The sequence below is a fragment of the Convolutriloba macropyga genome, chromosome 6 (assembly GCF_964194025.1).
Source record: "Convolutriloba macropyga chromosome 6, txConMacr16.3, whole genome shotgun sequence".
Classification (NCBI taxonomy): domain Eukaryota; kingdom Metazoa; phylum Xenacoelomorpha; order Acoela; family Convolutidae; genus Convolutriloba; species Convolutriloba macropyga.
This window is the reverse complement of record NC_134473.1, coordinates 36,627,494-36,649,482: the sequence shown is the minus strand read 5'-3', so window position 1 is coordinate 36,649,482 and position 21,989 is coordinate 36,627,494. Positions and strand designations below refer to the sequence as shown.

At 39.0% G+C, this 21,989-nt stretch overlaps 2 protein-coding genes across 5 annotated transcripts in view; both read right to left on the bottom strand.

Annotated features, from left to right (window-relative positions):
• LOC142341654 (E3 ubiquitin-protein ligase RNF10-like) overlaps positions 1 to 21,989 on the bottom strand; it is a 323,897-nt gene that overhangs the window by 161,199 nt on the left and 140,709 nt on the right. The window lies entirely within an intron of this gene.
• LOC142341652 (uncharacterized) overlaps positions 1 to 21,989 on the bottom strand; it is a 64,502-nt gene that overhangs the window by 8,519 nt on the left and 33,994 nt on the right. For all 3 annotated transcript variants that reach the window (XM_075392766.1, XM_075392768.1, XM_075392767.1), the window contains one exon: positions 218 to 551. In XM_075392766.1, coding sequence (XP_075248881.1) covers positions 218 to 551 — 334 coding nt within the window. The remainder of the gene's footprint in view (positions 1 to 217; positions 552 to 21,989) is intronic.

Here is a 21,989-nt window from a genome sequence, read left to right as displayed (position 1 = left end):
TTAAACCAAAAATACTTTTTCAATTCACACCTCAATTTCTCGCTCTCTTGAAAACATCTTCGAGTCGTAAAAAGACAACCCCCCCCCCCCAATACAATTCCATTTCCTTGAATTGTAAAAAATCGTTTAATCCTTTTTAAACAAACTATCAACTGTTCTATATCTCAGATGCCGTCGACTAAATTGGTCAACCAAGCAGAATGTTAGAGCGACTAACCTAGAAACGTAGTCAGCTTGGTAAACGAGGCACAAAACTCGGCACTTTTAATGTGGTTCCCTGTAACTTCCAGTTTGGACATCAGATCTCGCCTGTTGTAACAGAAATCATGTCTGTACAAAGTGACGTGACCAGAAGTAGTGCCAGCCAATAAAATTGCAGCTGTTTGAATTACTTGGCCAGATTTAGAGGAGTTGATATCGTTGTACACTGAGTTTGACAATAGTCTCTTCGCTGGATTTTTATCATTAGGAAAGAAAAGCAGAGACCACTTTAGACAAGTGATAGCACCAGATGATATGTCGTCTATTAGAACGGGAACACAGTGATCTGACTGAAACACAAATGATTCCAAAGCAATGTTGTCACGAAAATAAATATAGTCGGCAGATTGCCGGAAATTATCCGCCGTTGACGCGCTTGATGCACATCGGGATAGAAACAGAAGAAAAAAAGAGATAAACTGACCAAATCGTTTTCTATTTTTTTCAGTGTCAAAAAGTGTTCTCGGCGTGCAATTTCAGTTGGATTCTAAAACTATACTTAATTCAGCTTCTAAATTGGAAGCTAATAAACTTAATACCAATGTCAGCTAGCAAACACCCTATGATAACTCTCTTCTTAATTTGCTTCTACCTTTTCTATCTTTTTAGATGCGGCTGTGTAGGTGCTAGTGCCAAGTGCTATATTGTATGGAGACGAGTTATCGTTGCAATATCCTTTCTAATAAAGGCTTTTAATTGCAAGTTTTTGCTAAGTGCTGTTCGGAGCGCGGGTTCGGTAAAAACGCTCTTTTTCTGCTACAAGTTTTCAATTCAAGTAATTTATTAAGCAACTGAACTGTACTGAGCAGAATCGTCTGTATGAATTTCAAGATAATAAATGCGTGCTGTATGAATTTACAAAAGTCTTTTTCAACCAATCAAAATTTAGCATCGTCATATTACGGCTCTTCAGAAAAAGCGGAGGCGATGGGTTTCGAACTTTTAATCTTATGATTATAAACAGGGTTGTCTAGTGTGCTGTGCCAAGTGGGTCTTGATTAGTGGTATTGTCAAAGTCAAGGAATTTACAGGGTGAATTAAGTATAAATGAAAAGCAACATCAATAGTGGTTTGTTTTAAGTTTTTATTGAGTATTCCAGATCAAAATGCTGAAAGTTTACTTTGTGTTTGCTCTTATTTGGCCTCTTGTTTTCTCATCTGATGTATGCGAAGAAATTGAGCTGGGTAACGCGACTGCTGTATGTTGTGAAAAGAATACTACATTCCGCGTTGGCCAAGTGGATGTGAGCTTCGTGCCATATCGGAGCCATATTTGTCCAGTTGGTGATGGAGGGATTGGTGATTTGTGTCCTCGATTCTTGCCAAGTCTTTCAATGATGTTCGTGTGGGTCGTGGCAGGCGTAGTACTCATGCAGTAGAAAAATAAAATCGTGCAGTTTTGTAAAAAAATAGATTCGTGCAGTAAAAAAAATAACTAGATGAATTGATTTGTTGCTCGTGTCAGGTTCATCCTGAAGGCGCGTGTTCGTCCCCTGCAAACTTCTTGAAGTTTTTGTCCGTCCTCGCTCCTCTTGAGGACGAACACGCGCCGTGTAATGAGGTCCAGGTTGTGCGGTTGCCCTGGCCAGATGTATTCCACGATAAAGTAGCTGGAATAGATCGGGTTGTCCGATGCTACAATTTTCGTTAGCAGTGCCATTCTGTTATTCAAATTAAATGGAAGAGGGGGATCGGCTGCGAATAGAACAGGCATGACTGATTTTAAAATTGATTTTTTGGGAAGTGCGTTTTTTTTTGACTTTGACTGATGTGGATCAACAGAGATTTATGCGAGTTATTAGGTGTAGTTGATTGGTTCCTCTTCTGGGTTCATTTGCATTTTTCCCAGGAAGATTAATGTAGTAGTGATCTGTCACGTGTGGCAGTTCCATTTGCTCCGCGTTGTGAGGGGAGTAAAGTAATGAAGTAATGAAGTAAATCCCTCGGCATGGCAGTAAATGACAGTCACTAATGGAGTTTTCGCAAGTAATTCCCTCGGTATGGCAGTAATTGACAGTCACTAATGGAAGTTTTGGAGGAAAGTAAATTGAGAACAGTGTGATTGACTGCTCTATTGATAAAGTTATTCAAAATACTTTTTACTGCGAAGAGGTCAAACTTTAATAGCGGCGTTATTCATCGACTGTTGGATATTTTATCGAAGCTTTGCAAAAACGATTAATTGTAATAACGAAGAGACGGGATATTCTATTTTATCAAAGTATGGACACTAAAAGGTTCGTTAATTACTTATAACAATTTAGGATTTCATAAGCTAGCATTAATATTTTTTTTGTAATTTTTAACAGAGTTATCGTGTTTAGAACGACACGAGGCAGACAAGATTTGCTAATCGAAATGAACGAGTTCAAACATCAGTACTACGATCGGAAAAAATTAATAAGTCTCGGATGGAAAGAAGTGGAAACAGTCGATGGGCGGGGTATAAATAGTTGGAACTCCTTAAAGAATAAGTTAACTATAGAAGGTAGAGGGGGACTGGTTGGAGAGAATGGTTGGCCAAAGATGCCATTGGCAATAAATAATGAAGAAATTGTGGGATTACAAGAAAGTTTAGTAGAAGGGTTCCGGGGCTGTAGAGATCAGGGCGATGTGTATAATTATGTTAGTGAATTAAAGTTGGAGAGTGGTGATAGCAGGTTGTATCAAGAAGTTGGGTCGTATGCTGGTTTGTGTAATTCAATAGGTTGGACGTTTTGTGTGGATGGTTTGATGAGTGGTGTTTTGCCTGATGGTTTTACTGGTGTAAGGAGAGATGCCATGGTACAATGGAATGAGTGGTGGACGGCGGCACATGTTGAGATTGGGGGTAATGATAGTGTTTCGAAAACGCCGTGTGGTGAGAAGTTGTTTCTGATTTGTGGAAGTTATCAGACATCAAGGGATTTTAATAATGTTATGGGTACTCCGCAATATTTTATGGATTTAATTAAGAGGGGTCCTTCTGCAAGTGGTTTGGGAAAGGATGTTTGGTTTTTCATTCCGACGAAAGATAATGTGTTGTGCCAGCCTTCGTTGTGTGCGCATGCTGTTTTAACTTTTACAAAAGGTTTGTCGTTAGTGACGGGCTGGGAGGCGCGTGATCAATCGAATCAAGTTGTTGTTGATCGGACTTTGGGATCGTTTGCTTATGGTGTGCGTAAAGGTGCGGTAAAAAGAATTGTAATATCAAATAAAAATAAAAAGGCAGTGTTAGACTGGGCGAAAGAAAGAGAAGTATCAACTGGTGGTGCTAGTGATGTGACTGAGCATGTGCAAAGTTTCGCTAATAGTGGTCTAATTTTAAAAACAAATAACAAACGAGGTAATCGAAGAAAATGGGGTGGGAAACGGGAAACGAAAACGCAATCGAACGGGAACGAGAATATTGTGTATTCGTTTCTTCCTCCAAAGGATCCTTCAATGGAATAAGTGAGTTGTTCGACTTTAATTTACATTTTTTTTAGGGTTGGAACTATACTGCCAGGTTTTTTTTTTACTTTTTTTTGAGGTTTTATTATTTCAAGCCCGTGCCCTTTCAACGTATTTTGAAAGGATTATTTTTTGTTGATACTGGGCAATCGGTAAGGGTCCTGTCTGTGTTAGTTTGGTGTTGTTTTGGAAAAAAATGATGTTTCTTGAGTTTTTTGGGTCGTTATTTTGCACAGTCGTATGTAGTGTAAGCAATTAATATTTTGACTTTCAATCTCGTGCCCTTCGAAGTGATAACAAGGTGGGATGTTAATTTTTGTTGATAATGGTTGGGAATAGATTGGTTAATAATAGTTTGCTATGTTAGGGGTGCTTGCTCATTGTGCTCACGAGTTATGACTCACGAGTAAATTTTTTTTTGGTCAGAAGTAAAAAAAATAAATTGGTAAGAAATTAAAAATAAGAAGAGGAGGCGTTACATTTGAATAATTTGCGGTGTTTATAAAATAAGTACTACATTAAATTAATTGCGACTCATGAGAGAAAAGATTAAAAAAAAATATTTCGAATAATAAAAAAAAAATTAAAGAAGTTTATGCAAGTCTAAGTGAATACACGGATGCCAACAGGGTCAAACTCAATGGGGTCGTCATTGTCCATTTGAACAAAATCCCAGAATTGGTGGGTGAGTTGGGTGCCTTGGGATGAAGTAATGAAGTGGTAAATGTAGGTGTAGTATTCCCAGGTTGTGTAGAAAAAAACATTTTTTCGTGAGAAGGCCTGTATGGGAGTGTGCCCAGATCACAATTGTTCCATTTTGTAATATGACATATTCATTGAAAAAACATTCCCTGTATTGGATTCCTACTTTCACGCAAACGTTGATGTTGTGGTTTGTGTGTAATTTTGGGGCGATGTCTTCTGGGCCGACGTAATTTCGGATTTGGTCCCAGATGCTTGTCATGATTTTTAAAATTCAGAATTGCTAGGTTTTGAGATTTGGAAATATCAGGGAAAGAAAAAGTAAATATGGTTTTTTAAAAAGAAATTACAGGTCAAATTCGCCTTCTAAAAATTCTTCTTTGGTGTTTTGTAAGAAATTCAAAAAGGTAAGAAAATTTGGATGATCTGGTTCCAAAGTGATTTTTTTGTCTTGATTATTATCCAAGAAGTTAATCCAGAAGCATAAGGTGTTGCAGGGGAATATGAAGTATTCAGAAAAGACTGCAAGTTTTATATCAAAATCAGTAAGAAAGTAAGCATAAAGTGGAAATTGGGTTGGAATTGGAGAGATGTAAGGAATGGTGTCTTCTGATTGGTCAATTGTGGTGAAAGTTGGGGTTGGTGGATAAGACATGAGATAAAATTTTTAATGGAATAGAAATGCAAATATTTGAGGAAATTTACATGGAGTCATCTGAGAATGGAATGGGTGATGGGGGAGAAATTGGAATATAATTTAATTCAGTTGAATTGTGGTCTGATGTAGGGTCAGGGCTGTCGGGACTTTCAGAAATGGTTGGTTGCGATGGTTCTACTGCAACTGGTTCTCCTTCTGAATTAAGATAGAAATTCACATTAATATAATTAATTCCCGATTGTATGCATTGTAGAATTGTTTGCCATACGGCTGATGTCTCATTCACTGTAAGGGGGATAAAAGAAATTGAATAAATATTGTTGACAATATTGTCCTGTTGCATGTTAATACTAATTATTGCTTCACGATCTGTAAAAAAGGCAATGCTGTATTCAGTAATATAAGCTGGCTGGCCTTTGAATGTAGTGTTAATGCGCGGCTCAACTTTAATTCTGAAGTGATATACTGGATTCATTATAAAATGTTTGAAATAATGCAAAAGGTAAAATTTTAGTTGTAGGAAAATTGTTTAAGTTGTTTGAAATAAATTCCAAGTTTCTATCCGCGAAGAAATTGTAATAGGTTGAGAGAATGAACAGTTAGCAATGAAGAGTGTTGCTGGTAGTTAGTAGGCAGAAGGTAGTTTGAATGATTGATAGTGTTGCGGGGGAAGTGGGGGAAATTTGACATTTTGATTAATTGGGATTGTGGGGAATTATCCCTGGTTGGATTGATTAGTGTTCCATTATAAGCTGTCATTGTGATTGATGGACAGTTCGCCTTCCGGGTTAATGGATTTCCTTCTTTTTCTCGCTTTGACAGATAATTGATAAGTTTCCTTTAGGAGTTGCATCTTATTACTCCGTTGTTTAGTGCGTCAGTATAAATTCTTTTTAAAAATAAATTCGTCGCTGGATAAAAAGGTAGGGAGCAAATCCCCGCCTTTAACAATGGAGGTTTAAGGGGAATTGCTTTGTAGTTTTTCCTTGTTGATTTTTCTCAAAGAATAATTGCAAGTAATGAAAATTTCGGTTTAATACTCGAGTAATATCAAAATTTTGAATTAAGTTTTCGCAAATATAATGGTAGGTACTTTCCAGATGGAGGATGGGTCTCTCTGGTTTATTTAGGGCTATTATAAATGTTGTTAATTAATAATTTTTTTAAAATAATTTTTATTTTTAAGTTTTGTTTTCCTTGCTCACTGCTAACACAAAATTTCTAATTTGCGGCAGAGTAGAAATGAGTGTAATTGATAACTTTTAACAAGTGACTTAGTTCAGTGGTTAGTATCTCTGGCCGTTGAGCTGGGGTTCCGGGTTCGAATCCCGGCGGGTTCCCGGTGCTTCCATAATGTGGGAAATCTGGGAAAGGGCAAAGGGGTGTAAGGGTAAGCTAGGGTAAGGGTAAGGGGGTAGAGAAGAGGGGAAGGGTAAAAAAATTTAACTTTTTTTCCTTTTTTTTATTTATAAGCTGTTTTTACGGACCACGCGGCCGTCCCACTTAGCGCAGTTGGTAGCGCGCTGCACTCTCATGCTGAAGTTGAGGGTTCGAGTCCCGGTCAGGGTTTTTTTTTTCTAAACGTTTCCTGTATTGATTGTTCTGAAAGGGTACGCTCCGTAAAGGGATATCGGTGGGTGTTCCGGTATATGTGTGTAGATGGGCTGACTCTGTGCGGCAGGCCTGTTGACATGATCAATTTTGATAGTTGGTTCTTCGTTACGTTTTAGTCTCCTGATGTAGTCTCTTAGGAATGTGTAAGGAGTGCGGGGTTTATTTATGTTTTCTTCGTTTTGGTTTTCGAACTCAGTTTTAATTTCGAGTGGTAGTACTAGTGAGCATTTGTGCAGGGGATATTCTGGATGTTCTTGTAGGTATTCATAGTCATTCAATGCGACAACTTGTACTGGTTTTGTTTTTATTCGCCGTCCTTCGTGTGTTATTCGGAAAGGGAAACGTCGGTGAAGTTTTGCTCATTTGTGTAAAAGATGCGAATAAGTTAGATGTAGTAATACGCTAATCAAGAAGGATAAAAATCCGAAAAGAAGAGACATTTTCCATGGTATGTACTGTTCGAATCGGTGTTCGAGTTCGGGCTTGAATGCTCTTATTCTTTCTAAAATTGGTTCGGCCATTTGTTCTATTGATTTGCTGTTTATTCGTCGTGTTTCCATTTGTTTAAACTCTGGTTGAATTTGCTGAAGAATTTGAATTTGTGCCTCAGATCTTGATGAGAAGTTTGGTAGTTCATCCAATGGGGGCAGTAGTTTGAAGAGTGTACTTATTGGATCTGGTAATTGAAAATCTAACCGTATTGCCGGTACTGTGTCACAAGCAGTGAGGTCTGAGCGAAGATGAACATTTGGTCCTCTAAGCTGTTTTCCACATCCCAGTGTGATGATACACAATCTGCACCCAGGATGCTCAATTCTTGCTAATGGATTGCTGCCATTACCAGCGCTTTCGATGAGTGTATAATCGTCTTTGGACGATGTTATTAACCAACGACCGAAGCCGAGATTGCGTGCTTTTTCAGTCAACGGCAATTCTACTACATCCAGTTGACAGCGTTGCAATGCAAGTAGCTCGTCATCGTGGTAAAGTAAAGTAGCCATACAGGACTGATAAGTCTGTTCTGTTGGAATGGCTTTGGTGCATATTGCGTATTTTTGGGATCCGATACAATTTGCGAGCTCGTCTTCATCGATAAACGCTAGTTCTTCTCCGTCGTCTGAGACGGCCATGTATTTGGCTTCAAGTCGCCAAACTAAAGCTTTACCCGTATCCCCGTCCGGCATTGGTATCGGAATGGCATGCAATACGTTCATAACTGTACTTTTTGAAGCCATTGGAATTGCAAGTGTAAGTATAAGACCTGCGTCAATTGCCTCGACTGGTGTGACTAATTTCGTTTCATAGTACGAGAGAATCTCTTGGATTGGTACGGCTAGAGATAATCGATCCTGTTGTCCATTTTGTTGCAAATGAACAATCGTAAGAATTTCATGCAACTGCTCCCTTGGGACTAATGACATTGGTAATAGTTGATTCATGAGAGGCGTCAAGGCATTCAGTATGTTGATTCGAAACGTATAAAGGGCCGATCGGTATGTTTTGATGTTAGCAAGTATTGCTTGAAAAATATTGCTGAGTACAAGACTATGTTGATTGATTTGTTCTCTTACGTATAAGTATTGGATGCAATTTCTCATGTGGTGCACGTTTTGTCGTAACGCCTTGAATTGTCCTTCAGCAAGTTCCCAGTTCCTGTTTTGTGTCTCTATTATTTCGTTCTGGGCTTCTTTGATGGCTTTCAGTTCACCTGATACAACGTAGAATTTTTCATTGTTTTGGATTGTTATTTGTTCGACATGATCGGTTAGGTATTGAAGATAAGCCATTGCTTGTCTGATGTTTTTCTGGTTTCTAGCCACTCTTTTGTCGCATCCTCCAAACACTGATTTGATGAAGCATAGTAATTTGTCGCCTGTTCCTATTCCAATTCCCAGCACTGCGGCTGCTGCTGCTGCGGCAGCCGCACCGCGGGGTTGTCTTTGCAGTGTTGTAGAAGTTTGACTGTTTGCTCTTAGTAGTGTGTTCATTTCCAATTTGAGGTTTACAATGTCGTGTTGGGCCTGTTGGTTTTCTATCATTGTTTGTTGCGCTATCCAGTGGATGCCTGCTGTCGAGTCAGTCACATTTGTGAAGTTCAATGGGCATCCATAATTTTCTGAAGTCCACATTTTGTCTATCTCTTTTGTCAGGTTGATCAGTTTGTCTTCCACTGTTTTGTTATATATTGGGTAGGGGACCAGGATTTCAGTTTTGACAAATTTTTCTGTCAATAGAATTTTCTGATGAAGGTTGAATAATACTCCATCTTTTGTTGCCACCGATGGTTGGTTCGTTTTCATCAAGGGTAAAAGTTGTAGTAAAAATAGTACGATATTGAGCATTTTGCTAACTAGGTTTGTTTGTGAAATTGAATTAGAGTCTTTGTGCGACCGATTTTGAGGTACAAAATTTTGGAAAATGATTTGAGCTGTGTCTTTTTTCCTTTTAAATTAGGATTTTTTTGGAGTGTTTTCATTGGTTGGTGACGTATTTAATGTGTATGTATAATAGAGAATTGGTGCTCAATTCCTATTAGCTGTCATCTTCGAAGCCAAAAGTTTGGTGAAGGTTTCCGTTGATCTCCCGACGGTGAAGTGTTAGCGGAACAATTCTTCGTCTGTTTTGAAGCGTTGGGCCAAGGTCCGCTAGTTCTCTGTTGGATACTCTTTGAGGAAGTGGTGAAGATGTTCTTGGGTTGTCGTGTTGAGCAATAGCACTATTGCTCTCTTTATTTTCAATTTGTGAAATGGTGCCTCCTATAAGGGAGTGCTCATTGTTCTCGTCGGATCTCGGTTGTTGGACATCATCGCTTGAGGTTGTATTGTTTTAAATATCGTTGATCGAGTTGGTCCGGTAGAAGGTTTCGCCTGTAGTGTCTAATATTGGGGGCGTGTAGACGGGGCTATTAACGTCATCAAATAGATCACCAAGATTTTCAGATGAATCGAACGTGAAGTCATTGAGACTCTGGTTTCGCGACTGTGAGCTTGTTGCTTGTGAGTCTGCAATGCTCTCATCGTGATCAGTTTCTGTTGTATCAATTGTCAGGTTTGAGTCTGGGATGTGGTCAAGTGGGAAGTAAGTTATTACTTTGACCTGTTCTTCCTTTGCTTTTTCTGATGGTTGCAAGAGGTTATATAGCAAGTTTTCTCGGGCCAATGCCAGATGATCATTTCTGCGAAGGTTGTATCGTCGATTTGAGCCAAAACGACTGTCGGACGGTAAGAAGTTTGAGTTATTTGAGAAGACGTAGTCTCCTGTATCAATTGATTCTGGTGTTTCTTGCGTGTTTGCGCTTGGAACTGAGCCTTCCACGAAGAATGCATCTTGGTCAAACGTCGGTTCGTGTGTCATATCATGAAATTGTATTGGCGGGTCTTCAGAAGAAAAATTAGCTGTTTGGATGTTTGAGTTGAAAGAAACTGACTGGACATCCGGTGTTGTTATGGGTAGCTGCATGTTGTCTTCGTTAATGTGGTGCCTGACTTGGTTGTCGAACAGCTGTGGTTCTCTCTCTTCTTCTGGTATGGTGGGATCTGCTTCAAAGTTTTCGGGGTCTACATGTTCGAGGTCTTCTACTTGATATTGAGGTTTCACAGGTCGAAGTCTCATTCGATGGATACATTGCGTGTAATTTGTGTTGGTTTTGCGTACAATGTAGTTTGCATTCGTGAGCAACTTTTCTACTCTGTATAATGGTATCCACCTGCTTTGCTGTTTATTCATCACTGCTACTTGTGTTGTGGTTTTTGGGTCAAGGATCAGGCAGTATGATTTGGGTTTTAGTGGTTTGGCGTTGGCTTTTCTGTCATAGTACTTTTTATATTTCAGATAAGACAAGATAAGGTTGTCTTTTACGCTGGAGAAAAACTCCGTAGTTTTGTCTTGTAGCTCTTTAATGCAGTCGTATTTTGGGTGAGACTCCCATAATTTTGTATTCTGAAATCTGAGGTCCAAAGGATTTATCGGTGTTCTGCCGTGAAAGACGTCAGATGGCGTGCACCCAAGAGCTGGTGCAAATGTTGTGTTGTGTATGAGTACTGCAATGTCAACGTATCTATGCCAGTCCGAGGAAGTTTGGTTTTCGTTAATTCGCAAGATTTGTTAGCGGTGCGTGGTTTCTTTCAAGTAAGCCAATGGTTTGCGCATGTTTCAGTGTGCAATGTTTGAGCTCTACCTCTAATAGGTTTGCTAGTTCGCTCATTAATTCGGATGTAAACGCAGTTCCAAGGTCACATATGATTCTTGAGGGAATGTAGGAGTGTCTCAGAAAAATTGAGACAAGGGCTCGTGCTACGGTGTCTGCGTCGCCTTTCATAAGAGGTGTGGCGAAAAGGTACTTCGAGAACACGTCAATACCTGAGAGAATGTACGTGTAGGGAGAAGGGTGAATCTTTCCCACCATATCTATTAGTAAAAGGTCTGCTGGGAAGTTTTGTAGAGACGAAAGTGGTTGTAATGGAGGTTTCAATGCAGATGTTGGTGCTGGTTTTGTTTGCAAGCATGTGAGACAGTTTCTGATATATTCTGTTAGGCGTTCAGTGAAGTTCGGGAAGTAAAATCGTTTTCTAAATTCTGCTATTGTCAGTGAGACTCCTTTGTGCCCACTCCAGACACTGTTATGAATTCTGTAGAGTACTTCCTTCTGTAAGTGCGACGGGACGCAATATTGTTTAATAAATTGGTTTCCAGTGTGGTTATAGAACTTGCGATGAAGGACGCCTTCTGTTATCGATAGTCTTGGGAACTGCTTGAGATACTTTTTTAGGTCACTGGATAGATATTATCCTGTAGTCGGTGAACCTCTCTCAAACCAGAGCAGTACCCGTTTGATATCTTTTTCTTGTTGTTGTTCGGCACGGAGGTCTAAAGGTCCGTGCCCATGAGTGATGAATTCATCCAATGGGTTTTGTTCATGCATGGCGTTTATTTGTTGCGTTTCAGGTGCAAGAATTTGCAGTTGAACGTCAGCTCGAACATTCATAGGATCTTCTCAGCCGGTTTGTTTTCTCTCAAGTAAGTATGTTTTCATAATTTTGGGGGTATCGTCATTTTCTGAGCTGCTCAGATAACTGATTGAATTGTCAGGTGTATCTGCTGCTGTGTTGATTTCGATTTCGTGCATCGGTATGCGTGAGTTGATGCGTAGCTCGAGCTTCTCTTTCGGGTTTATGTGTATTCTCGACAGATAGTCCGCTGCTAAATTGGCTTTTCCGGGTATGTGTCCCAGTATGATGTCGAAGCTGAGTACATGATCGAGAGCATTCCAAAGTGTTGGCGGTATGATTTTTGTTTGAAAAAACCTGGTTACTGATCTGTTGTCTGTCAAAATGAGAATTGGTTTTTTACATCCCCATATAATATTTGCAAAGGTATCTAGGGCAAAGTGAACTGCGAGGAATTCTTTCGCATATATCGAAAGTTTGAGTTGGTTTGGGTGGAAAATTCTAGAACCAAAACTGACGGGTGCATAAATTTTCAGTTCCTGATTGTCATCATTTGTTGTGTAGTCTTCTATCATTAGTACGTATCCGGCTGCGTAAAAGGATGCATCAGCCATTATTACATATTGCTGGTCAACTTTGGGTAATCTAAGTGAAAGGTCACAGGCTGTTCTTAGATCATTTGTGAGCTTTTCCAGCATAACTTGGTGTTCTTCTTCTATCACGAAATTGGTGTCTTTCTTAAGTAGACGATAGAACGGTAAAAGTTTTTCAGCAAGTTCAGGGATAAAGGCTTTGTAAAATTGAAAAAATCCGATCATTCGTTTGACTTGTTTTGGGTTTCGCGGCATTCTGAATGTTTTCAGAAAGGTTGTAATCTTCTGTGTAATTGGTGTGAGACCCTCAGAGGTTATCGTATTACCAAGGAATTGTATTTCTCTGAGTCCAAATGCGCATTTGTCTGTTGCGAGTTTCATTCCTGATTCTCGGATGCATGTAAAGACTGCTCGAAGTTTTTCCAACATGTCGTTTGTGTCATGTGCTCCAATGCCAATGTCGTCGACGTACTGAAAGCATTTATCCGCTGTTATCACGGGGTCCAGGTTTTGACGCATGAATGAGCTAAAGGCGCTGACACTTCTGCTTAGTCCTTGGGCTAGTCTTTGAAAAGCATATGTTCTCGATGCGAAGTTGAAGGCCAGTAACTGTACTGATTGTTCATCTGCCATTGGTACAGAGAAGTAGCCGTGGCTGCCATCCATCTTGCAAAAGAGTTTCTTGCCGGCTAAGTGGGTGCCCGCATCTGCTAGTGTACCTATCGGGAAATTGTTATTGTTGTAGTCGTTTCTAATGAGATGGTTTATTTTTCTTAGATCTACTAATATTCTGAGCTTCCCGTTTGGCTTCCGTTTTGCAAATATTGGAGATGAGTAGCGGCTGAAGGGGAGCGTTGTTATGACTCCGTAGTACTGGAGAAGGGCTAGTTCAACAAGCAAATCGTCTTTGAGATGGATTGAAATTCTTTGAGTTTTTGAGTATACAGGTCTGTTTGTGTCTGGTGTCAATTTGACTGAGAATTTGTGAGTGTAGCCAATGTCAAGGCGGTGCCTTGTGAATATGTCATTGAGTTCGACTAGAAGCTGTTCTGTTCTTTCTTTATCTTTGTCAGAGAGTACGCTGTCGCTCCATTTGAATGCGTTAAAAAAAGTTTTCCTGTCTTCGTTTTTCGAGAGTGGTTGAATTGCTTCAAGATTTTTAAATTTAACAAGTTCGTCATATATGCGTTTTTCAACTTCACTCATCTTCGATGTGTCGGGATTGGTTTCTGGGGTCGGAAACCAGAATCTGTTTTCGTGTTTTATTGTTATATGATTTATTTTGCCTTTTGCTGTTCTCTCTATAGATTTTTCTATTTGCTTGATTGTTTTCTTTGAGTCGCTTGATGGGAGAAGTTTTGGCTCAAGTGGTATCAGGTAGCGTGCTTGCTCTGGTGTGATGATTTCGAATGTTGCTACTGGAGAGTCTTGTCTAATGTGCAGTGGAACTTCTGTTGTATTGATTGCAAGTAGGGTGGTAGTTTTGTTTTTTGTAAGTTTGTCAAGCGTGCTTGTTAGACCAAGGCCCAGTTTTTCAAATTTGACAGTAGGCTCTACGAGTCTAATTTGTTCTTGTGCATCAGTTTCCTCCGATGGGATTAGTTCCAGAAATTTTTGTTCCCCAGGTGATAGCGTATAGGTTGTTTTGGTTTTGTGCATGATTTTTTTTTCGGCTGTTGAGACGTTTTTGTTTGTTGTTGCCTTTTATGTGCATTAGATTTAGCTGAAAAGTAAATTCTGGTGTTTGGAGTAGTCTGTTGTGGGCATCAATAATAATCTCATTTTTATCAAAGAAGGGAAAGCCAAGAAGGATAGCGGAAAGTGTTTCAAACACCATGAACTGTTCCTCAAATTGTAAATGGCCAATTTTGAATGTCAGTTGGACTGTAAATAAAATGGGTGATTGGTGTAAGAAAGCTGTAGAAACGTTTATTTCAGGGGGATTTGTTTTTTCTGGTTTTTGGTAGAGGTTTCTGCTTATTTTATCAAAATGTTTCTTTGACATGGCGCTGCTGAATGCTCCAGTGTCTGCTACTGCTTTCATTATTAATGTTTCGAACTGCAGAGGTATTATGAATACATTTTCGCTATAGTTTGTCATGCTATCTGGTATATGTTGTAGAAAAACATGCAGGTTATTTAGTTTTTTGATTGCTGATTGAATGGCATGTTTCCATCGCGGTATGCTGGTTGACGTTCTGGACAATCTCGGGCAGTGTGCTCATTGCTAGCACATGTTCTGCAAAATGTTCTCATTGGTGTAGGAGATCTTTCGGTACGTCCATTACTTCGGTCGTTTCGTTGGAAGTCTGACCTTCCTCTCGGATAATTTCCTCGGGCTCTCTGAAAGCTTCCACGGTTACGTCCTCTGATGTTGTAGTTGTTACTGTATCCTCGGCCATTTTGGTTTCCATTATAATGGTATGTTTGTCTGTTGTGGTTGTAGCCTCTGTAGTTATTTCCTCTTCTGTAGCTAGGGTACTGAGTACTCTCCACGCGCTGATGCGGTGGCTGTGCTACTTGCATTGATGCTATGCCTGCGGCCATTATGCTTTCTATGGCTTGGGCCACAGCAGGGTTTCCTGATGCGTTTAGTGCATTGAATGCCGTGGTGTATTGTGGTTCGGGGTTTATCTGATCAATTCTGACTCGTCGTTTGATGATAGCGCATAGTTCGTTTACAGTGATGTTGTCATTCTCTTTCAGCAACACTTTCTTGTACTTGAAGGGCATGCCTTGAATGAATTGTTCTCTTATTCGTCTTGTTCTTTCGTCAGTGCGGTCTATGTGAGCTGCAGGATCGTCCACAATTGCGAGGTTGGCGAGGCGTTGCAGATCTGTGAGGAAGTCATCTGGTTGTTCTTTCACTGGATCAAACTTTCTCGATTGCAGATCGAGTTCAAAGTTTCTTCTTTGGTCTGCTCCTGCATATCGGTTGCGTAGTTGTTCGAGCGAATCGTCCAGATCGTTTCTTGTGTTTTCGGCGAGTCGAAGGTAATAGTTGAGTGCATTACCGGCTAAGTGTAGGTGGAGATATCTTGCACGTTGGTGGTTCGCTTCAGGAATTCTAGATACAGCAATGCTTGCTCTCAGTAGTCCTTCAAATTCAGGCCAGTTTTCGTTTGGTAGTCCTGAGAATCTTTTCAGATGTACGTGAGGCGGACTTGGATCTGCCATTTTCTTTTAGTCAGTTCGTTTTTGAAGTGTTTTTGTGGAAAGAGCAATTTGTGCGCTTCTCCAATTTAGCTGTGTCACAGAGTTTGCAGTTTAGGCTATTTGGTTGGTCTTTTTTGTTCTTCGCTGCAAGTTTTTGACTTACTTTTCTGTCGATTGTTTTGTCGTTGAAGAATACGAACGGGTTTCTAGGATGACAGCCTTCCAATAGTGTCATAGAAGTACTGTTGTGGCTTGCGTTGTATTTTCTCTTTGCTAGCAAAACAAAGAGGTTGATGCTCAAATGATTTTGAATGGGTAAAGTTGGTTTGTGCTTGTGGTTTGGTTAATTTCTCGAATTCGGTAGTTTTGAAAGAAATTGTGAAGTTCTGAGTTTTTTGTAATACGGATCCGTTTGATATCGGTTTGATTGTCTTCTTGTGCGATAAAATAAAGGCTAATTCCGCTGTTTGTTTTTCTAATGATTCGAAGATTTTAAGTTTTTCCGTTAATGGCTAATTCCATGAGTTTCAAATTTTTCTTTCTTTTTAACAGAAGTAAGCGTTCAACATCTCTGTCGCCATATGATAACTCTCTTCTTATTTGCTTCTACCTTTTCTATCTTTTTAGATGCGGCTGTGTAGGTGCTAGTGCCAAGTGCTATATTGTATGGAGACGAGTTATCGTTGCAATATCCTTTCTAATAAAGGCTTTTAATTGCAAGTTTTTGCTAAGTGCTGTTCGGAGCGCTGGTTCGGTAAAAACGCTCTTTTTCTGCTACAAGTTTTCAATTCAAGTAATTTATTAAGCAACTGAACTGTACTGAGCAGAATCGTCTGTATGAATTTCAAGATAATAAATGCGTGCTGTATGAATTTACAAAAGTCTTTTTCAACCAATCAAAATTTAGCATCGTCATACACACTAATCAACTTGGATAACCAATTCTCAATGACCGGGTTTTATCGGTTTTTCCCGTCTCTTTTGATTTTGCTCTTTTGACCTTGACTGTATTCACTATCTTGCGTAATTCATTGAGTGAATGGATTTGAAAACCATTCAGTTGAAACAGTGAGTAAGGTAAATCAAAAGTCAAACGTGAAAGTCGTGACTTATGTAAAACGAAGCAAGTGATCCAAAGGCAAAGCGAATTAAAAAACATAGCAGGACAAGTCCTGACGTACAATTCAAAGAACTTTCATTGACTAAACAGAAAACTAGACCTAGAACGGACTATGAATGGATTGGAAAAACCATTCAGAAAAAAAAGGATCCAAAAAAAAACGAAAAACAGTAAAAATCAAAGTCAAATTGCCGCATGTGAACAAAAAACCACTACCGAGAAAGCGAATTTTTGTTCAAACACCGTTTTCTCACTCTACTTTAAATTTGGAGCGAAAAAAATTACGCCACAAAAACCACTCGCTTTTTCGCTCCACTTCCTGTTTCTGCGTGACCAAAAACACTACTCCAATTTGACTTCAAAAATCATGAAAATGTGTGAAAAGAGAGCGCCCCAATACAATTCAAATTCTTTGAATTGTAAAAAACATAGCAGTACAAGTCCTGGCGTACACTTCAAAGAATTTTTATTAAATAAACAAAAAACTAGACCTAGAGCAGACTATGAGTGAATTGGGAAAACCAATTCTAAAAAATCAGGTCTAAAAATTAAAAAAAAACAGAAAATCAATGTCAAAATGACGCATGTGAACAAAAAACACTAGCGAGAAATGAAAATTTGGTTCGAACAAAAAACTAGGCCTAGGATGAGCTATGAATGGATTGAAAAAACCATTTAGAAAAAATCCGATACACAAAATCGAAAAAAGCACTAAAATCAAAGTGAAATGGCCGCACGTGAACAAAAAAAACACTAGCGAGAAAGCGAATGTTTTTTTAAACACCGTTTTCTCAATCTACTTTAAAATAAGAGCGAAAAAAATCACGCCGCCAATCGCTTTCGCTCCATTTCCTGTTTCGACGTGACCAAAAATCACTACTCCAATTTGACTTCAAAAATCATGAAAATGTGTGAACAGATCTTAAAAAAGGACAGCGCCCCAATACAATTCAAATTCTTTGAATTGTAAAAAACATAGCAGGACAAGTCCTGGCGTACACTTCAAAAAACTTTCATTAACTAAACAAAAAACTAGACCTAGAACAGATTATGAGTAAATTGGGAAAACCAATTCAAAAAAATCAGGTGTAAAAATTTAAAAAAAAAACAAAATCAATGTCAAAATGACGCATGTGAGCAAAAACCACTAGCGAGAAATGAAAATTTGGTTCGAACAAAAAACTAGGCCTAGGATGAGCAATGAATGGATTGAAAAAACCATTTAGAAAAAAATCCGATCCACAAAATCGAAAAAAGCACTAAAATCAAAGTGAAATGGCCGCACGTGAACAAAAAAAACACTAGCGAAAACGAATTTTTCTTTAAACACCGTTTTCTCACTCTACTTTAAAATAAGAGCGAAAAAAATTCACGCCACAAATCGCTTTCGCTCCATTTCCTGTTTCGGCATGACCAAAAATCACTGCTTGTTACGACCTGATTTTTAGAGACTGAATCTACTGTGTTATTGAGGTAAATTTGAGATAACTTGGAATAATTATTTTCATTTTCAAGGGCTTATTTTGATGTTTCACAGTGCGATTTTTAGCGGATATATTTTTAATGAAATTAGCTAGTAACAGCCTTTTACTGAGCGGTTCGGATGCATGATATATCCACTAGTTTGCCTTGTATTTTAGAGCTTTGTTAGTCTCAATGTCTACTCTAACAAATTCTGTCAAACTTAGAAGTTTTCAAGAGAAATTCCAGTTCAATCTTTAATTATTACAGCAAAGAAATAATCAAAAATTATTAGCAAGAAGTTCGCAAGTTATATCAAGTTTTCAGAGATATTAATCAACTGATTGTCAGGCTGGTTCTCCGGTGTTCTGGTGATCGTAAGTTCCGCAGGGCTGTACCTTGAGTTGTATTGGTCCTTCGCAAATATTTACTGATCTATAAGTTGGGCAATTTCCGGCTTTTGTACGTCTCTTGATGTTTGTTAAGTACATATACAAGTTCCGTATTAGCACCTACTTTATCAGAATAATTACTTCACCAAGTACATAATCTCTCATGAAGTTATTTACTAGTTATGCGAATTTATCTTCAAGAAACTCAAAAAAGTAAATATTGAGGCTTTTAGGCACTTGATATATTTGCTAGTAAAACTGTCACTCTGCGGTTGTTTTTTGTAAACATAAACAAATTTGAGGTTACAAGCCTAGATGGAAATACTGGCTATATATGGCATTGAAACTAAATGAATATGAACGAGATTAAAGCACTTATTTATGGATATTTAAAGGAAAATAATCATGTAACTATGAGGGACGAAATAGGGGCGTGACACTACCGGACTTTATGAAAATTTTCCATGAAAAATTTAAAGAACTGAGGAATGTTGGTGTGTCGGCCGTTTTCGTCCATACCAATCTCACTAAGGGTATAATCACTTGAAGCTGATGTTAAGAGCCAAATTCTGTATCCAAGATTCTGTGCTCGTTCGGGGTTGGGTAACACAACCTTCTCTGTGTCACATACTTTCAATGCTGTAATGGCATGATGAAACTTGAGGGTTGCTAAACATGAGGAGAATCCAAGGTGGGTTTCCATTGTCTCATGACAGATTCGGTATCGTGGCGATCCAAGACAGTTGTCATACTGAGCTCTCGTCAGTACTGTAGTTTCCATCTGTCCTTCTGAGATTGCTAAGTACTCTCCCTCTATCACCCATTGTAAGGCGTCTACAGAATCCTTCTGGGGCATAGGGATTACACTTGCACGATAAACTTAAAACACTGTCTGGCCATAGGCTAGGGGAATGGCTAATGTCAGTAAAAGTCCGTCTTCAACTGTCGAAATCTCTTGTACTTATTTCGCATCGTAGTACGAAAGTATGTCAGTCATGGGTATTGCCAAAGTTAGACGATCTGGAGCGTTCTTTTGGCTATCATGGATTGCATCCAGGATCTTTATCAAAGATTTTCGCGGTACTAAAGAGATTGGAAGACGTTTATCGAGTAAAGTAGGACTAGAACTTATAACATTAATTCGGAAAGAATATAAGGCTGCTCGATAACATTTAATATCTGCATAAAGAGTAAGAAGTAATGATGCTACTGTGTCAAAGTTAAATTTCAATTGTTGTTGTGTTGCTTGAATTTCCATGCATGTTGCTTTTGCGTTCAGATTGTGGTCTACAATTGCGAATTGTTCCTCAACTAGTTTCCAGTTTCTGTTTTGGTTTTCTTGCATTTCGTTTTGAACTTTATGAACCTTTGCAAGTTCATCAGCAACTAGAAAGAATTTCTCATCTGTTTGTGCGCCGATTTCCATGACATAGTCGTTGAGGCTATTAAAACTGTTGCTAATCGATCGATATTTTCAGCGTTTTGAGACGTTCGTTGGCATGAGCCGAAAATTCCTGTGATTCCACCGCATCCTCCGCTGCTCATTGTTATTCCTGGACCGAAGAGTCCAATTCCAGTGACTGCGGCTGCTATAGCAAGCGGGGCGGCTCTTTTCCGTCTGTTTCGGGGGTCCTCTTCGACTCTGGTGAGGAGTTTTTCGGTCTCATTGCGTAGTTTAAAGACTTCAATTTCGGCTTCGATTGTTTCGTTTAGAATCTTTGAGTAAATCCAATCGGCATTGAAAACGTCTGTCTGATTCCGATACGTGGTACTGTGCGTCATGCTGCAGAACTCTGATTGTGTTATCCATTTCTTTGAGAGTTCAAGAAGTATGGTATCTACTTGTCGTACTGTTAAGTTATACCTCGGAAACGGTACTAAAAACTCTGCATTGATAAACTTCTCAGTAATAAGGATCTTTCCTTCCTTGTGGAAAATTAATCCTGTCAACGCTTCTTCTGTGTTGATCGGAGTCTCAAAAGTGGGGCCGAAAAGTACGAGATTCAATACAAGTGTAAGTAACATTTTCGTGTTTCAATAAGAACAACTATGTTTCAGGACAATCTTCTGCTGATGTGGCTCTTCTGGGTGTTCAACTGGTTTCTGGCTGGCCTTCCGGTGTTTATTTGCTCATTTATTTACTGTACTCGGGCTTCTAATTCTAGTTTTCTCAATATGGCACTTATTTATTTGTTTCAGGTGTACTTTACTTTTGGATCATGTGTGTTGATGTGTGTGTTTATTGATATTACTACAAAATATGGTGTTTAAACATGTTGAAGTGTGGTTATTTGGTTGACTGCTGGGTGTGTGATGATGGGGATAGTGGTTGGGGGGTCGAATTATGCAGTGTTTACATGTTTTTTCGAGTTTTTCAGATTATTTTGCCCACAATATGTGTTTCAATATTACTGTCGGCCCGAATAAAATCACTCTGGGATGCTGTAACAACGGGACCAGGTATGTATCAAGGAACTGGGTTCACTGGTCTCTTTAGTTCACTGAGAGTGCAATATTCATAATAATACAATAATAGTTAATAGTATAGAAGATGGAGGAGATGGTTGGGACGGGGAATCAATATTATTATTAGTATTCATATTATTATTCATATTATTCGGGATTGTTGGGATATGGAGAAGGAGATGGAGATGAAGATGTGCGGGAAGAAGGAGGGAGAGGGAAGAGCTTGAAGATCAGGAAGATGAGGGAGGAGTTGAGATGGGGGAGGCGACAGTATAACTAGTTATTTATATTTATTTATATAACTTATTAACTGATTGGTAGTTGTAATATGGATTAGGTTTCCTTAATATACTTACTAATATACTTGGTGCTATTAATATTTAATAAGGTGCTACTAATATCATAGTAATTAGCATATATCAAACTTGTTTTGTGGGGAGAGTTGAGGATATAAGTAGGGGATAAAAGGAAGAATTTGGAGGTAAAAGAATAAGTAAATGTTAGTGAAGAGTGTAATTGTGTATTCAGAGCGGTGTTATGTGTTTTGCGGCATGTGTTATTAACAATTAGTGATCGTAGTGGCATGGTATTTAAACGACCTTGGCATTTATTACATAATTTGTGCTGTTTGTGTGTTTTCATTCCTGTGATTGTTCATTTTTGACTTAACACTTTAACGTTTTGCTTGCTTAATAACTAGTTTGACTCAATTTTTGAAATTTCAGATAGTTATTGTTAATCATGGATGTTGCCCAGTATGAAGATTTTCTGGCTTTCTTGCGAAGCAAGTCGTTGTCTCAATCTGAATGGGTGTATCCATCATTTGTTCGGACGTCTGAGGAGCGACGAGCTTATCGGGACAAAGCAGAACATATGGTACTGGGAACAAAGGATGTGGGGACGTCTGGATTGGTCGTGAATCGAGAAATTTTGATGTACAAGGTGGAAGTGAAGGTAGGCAGCGAAATGCAAGTTCAGGAGAAGGAAATTCCAACTCAGCAGATGGTGTCTCAGGAATTGGCTTCGCTTCATGTCGGGTTCAGTGCTTCTGCAAAGCACATTACTCGTGTGAGATCACAAGTCGATCGCCTGAAAGCTGCTGGGTTCTTCTTTCCACGCTCGATGGGGGATTGCAGGCCGCTGTTGAGAGGTAATTGCATATGTGTATAATAATTATGTATACTTTTA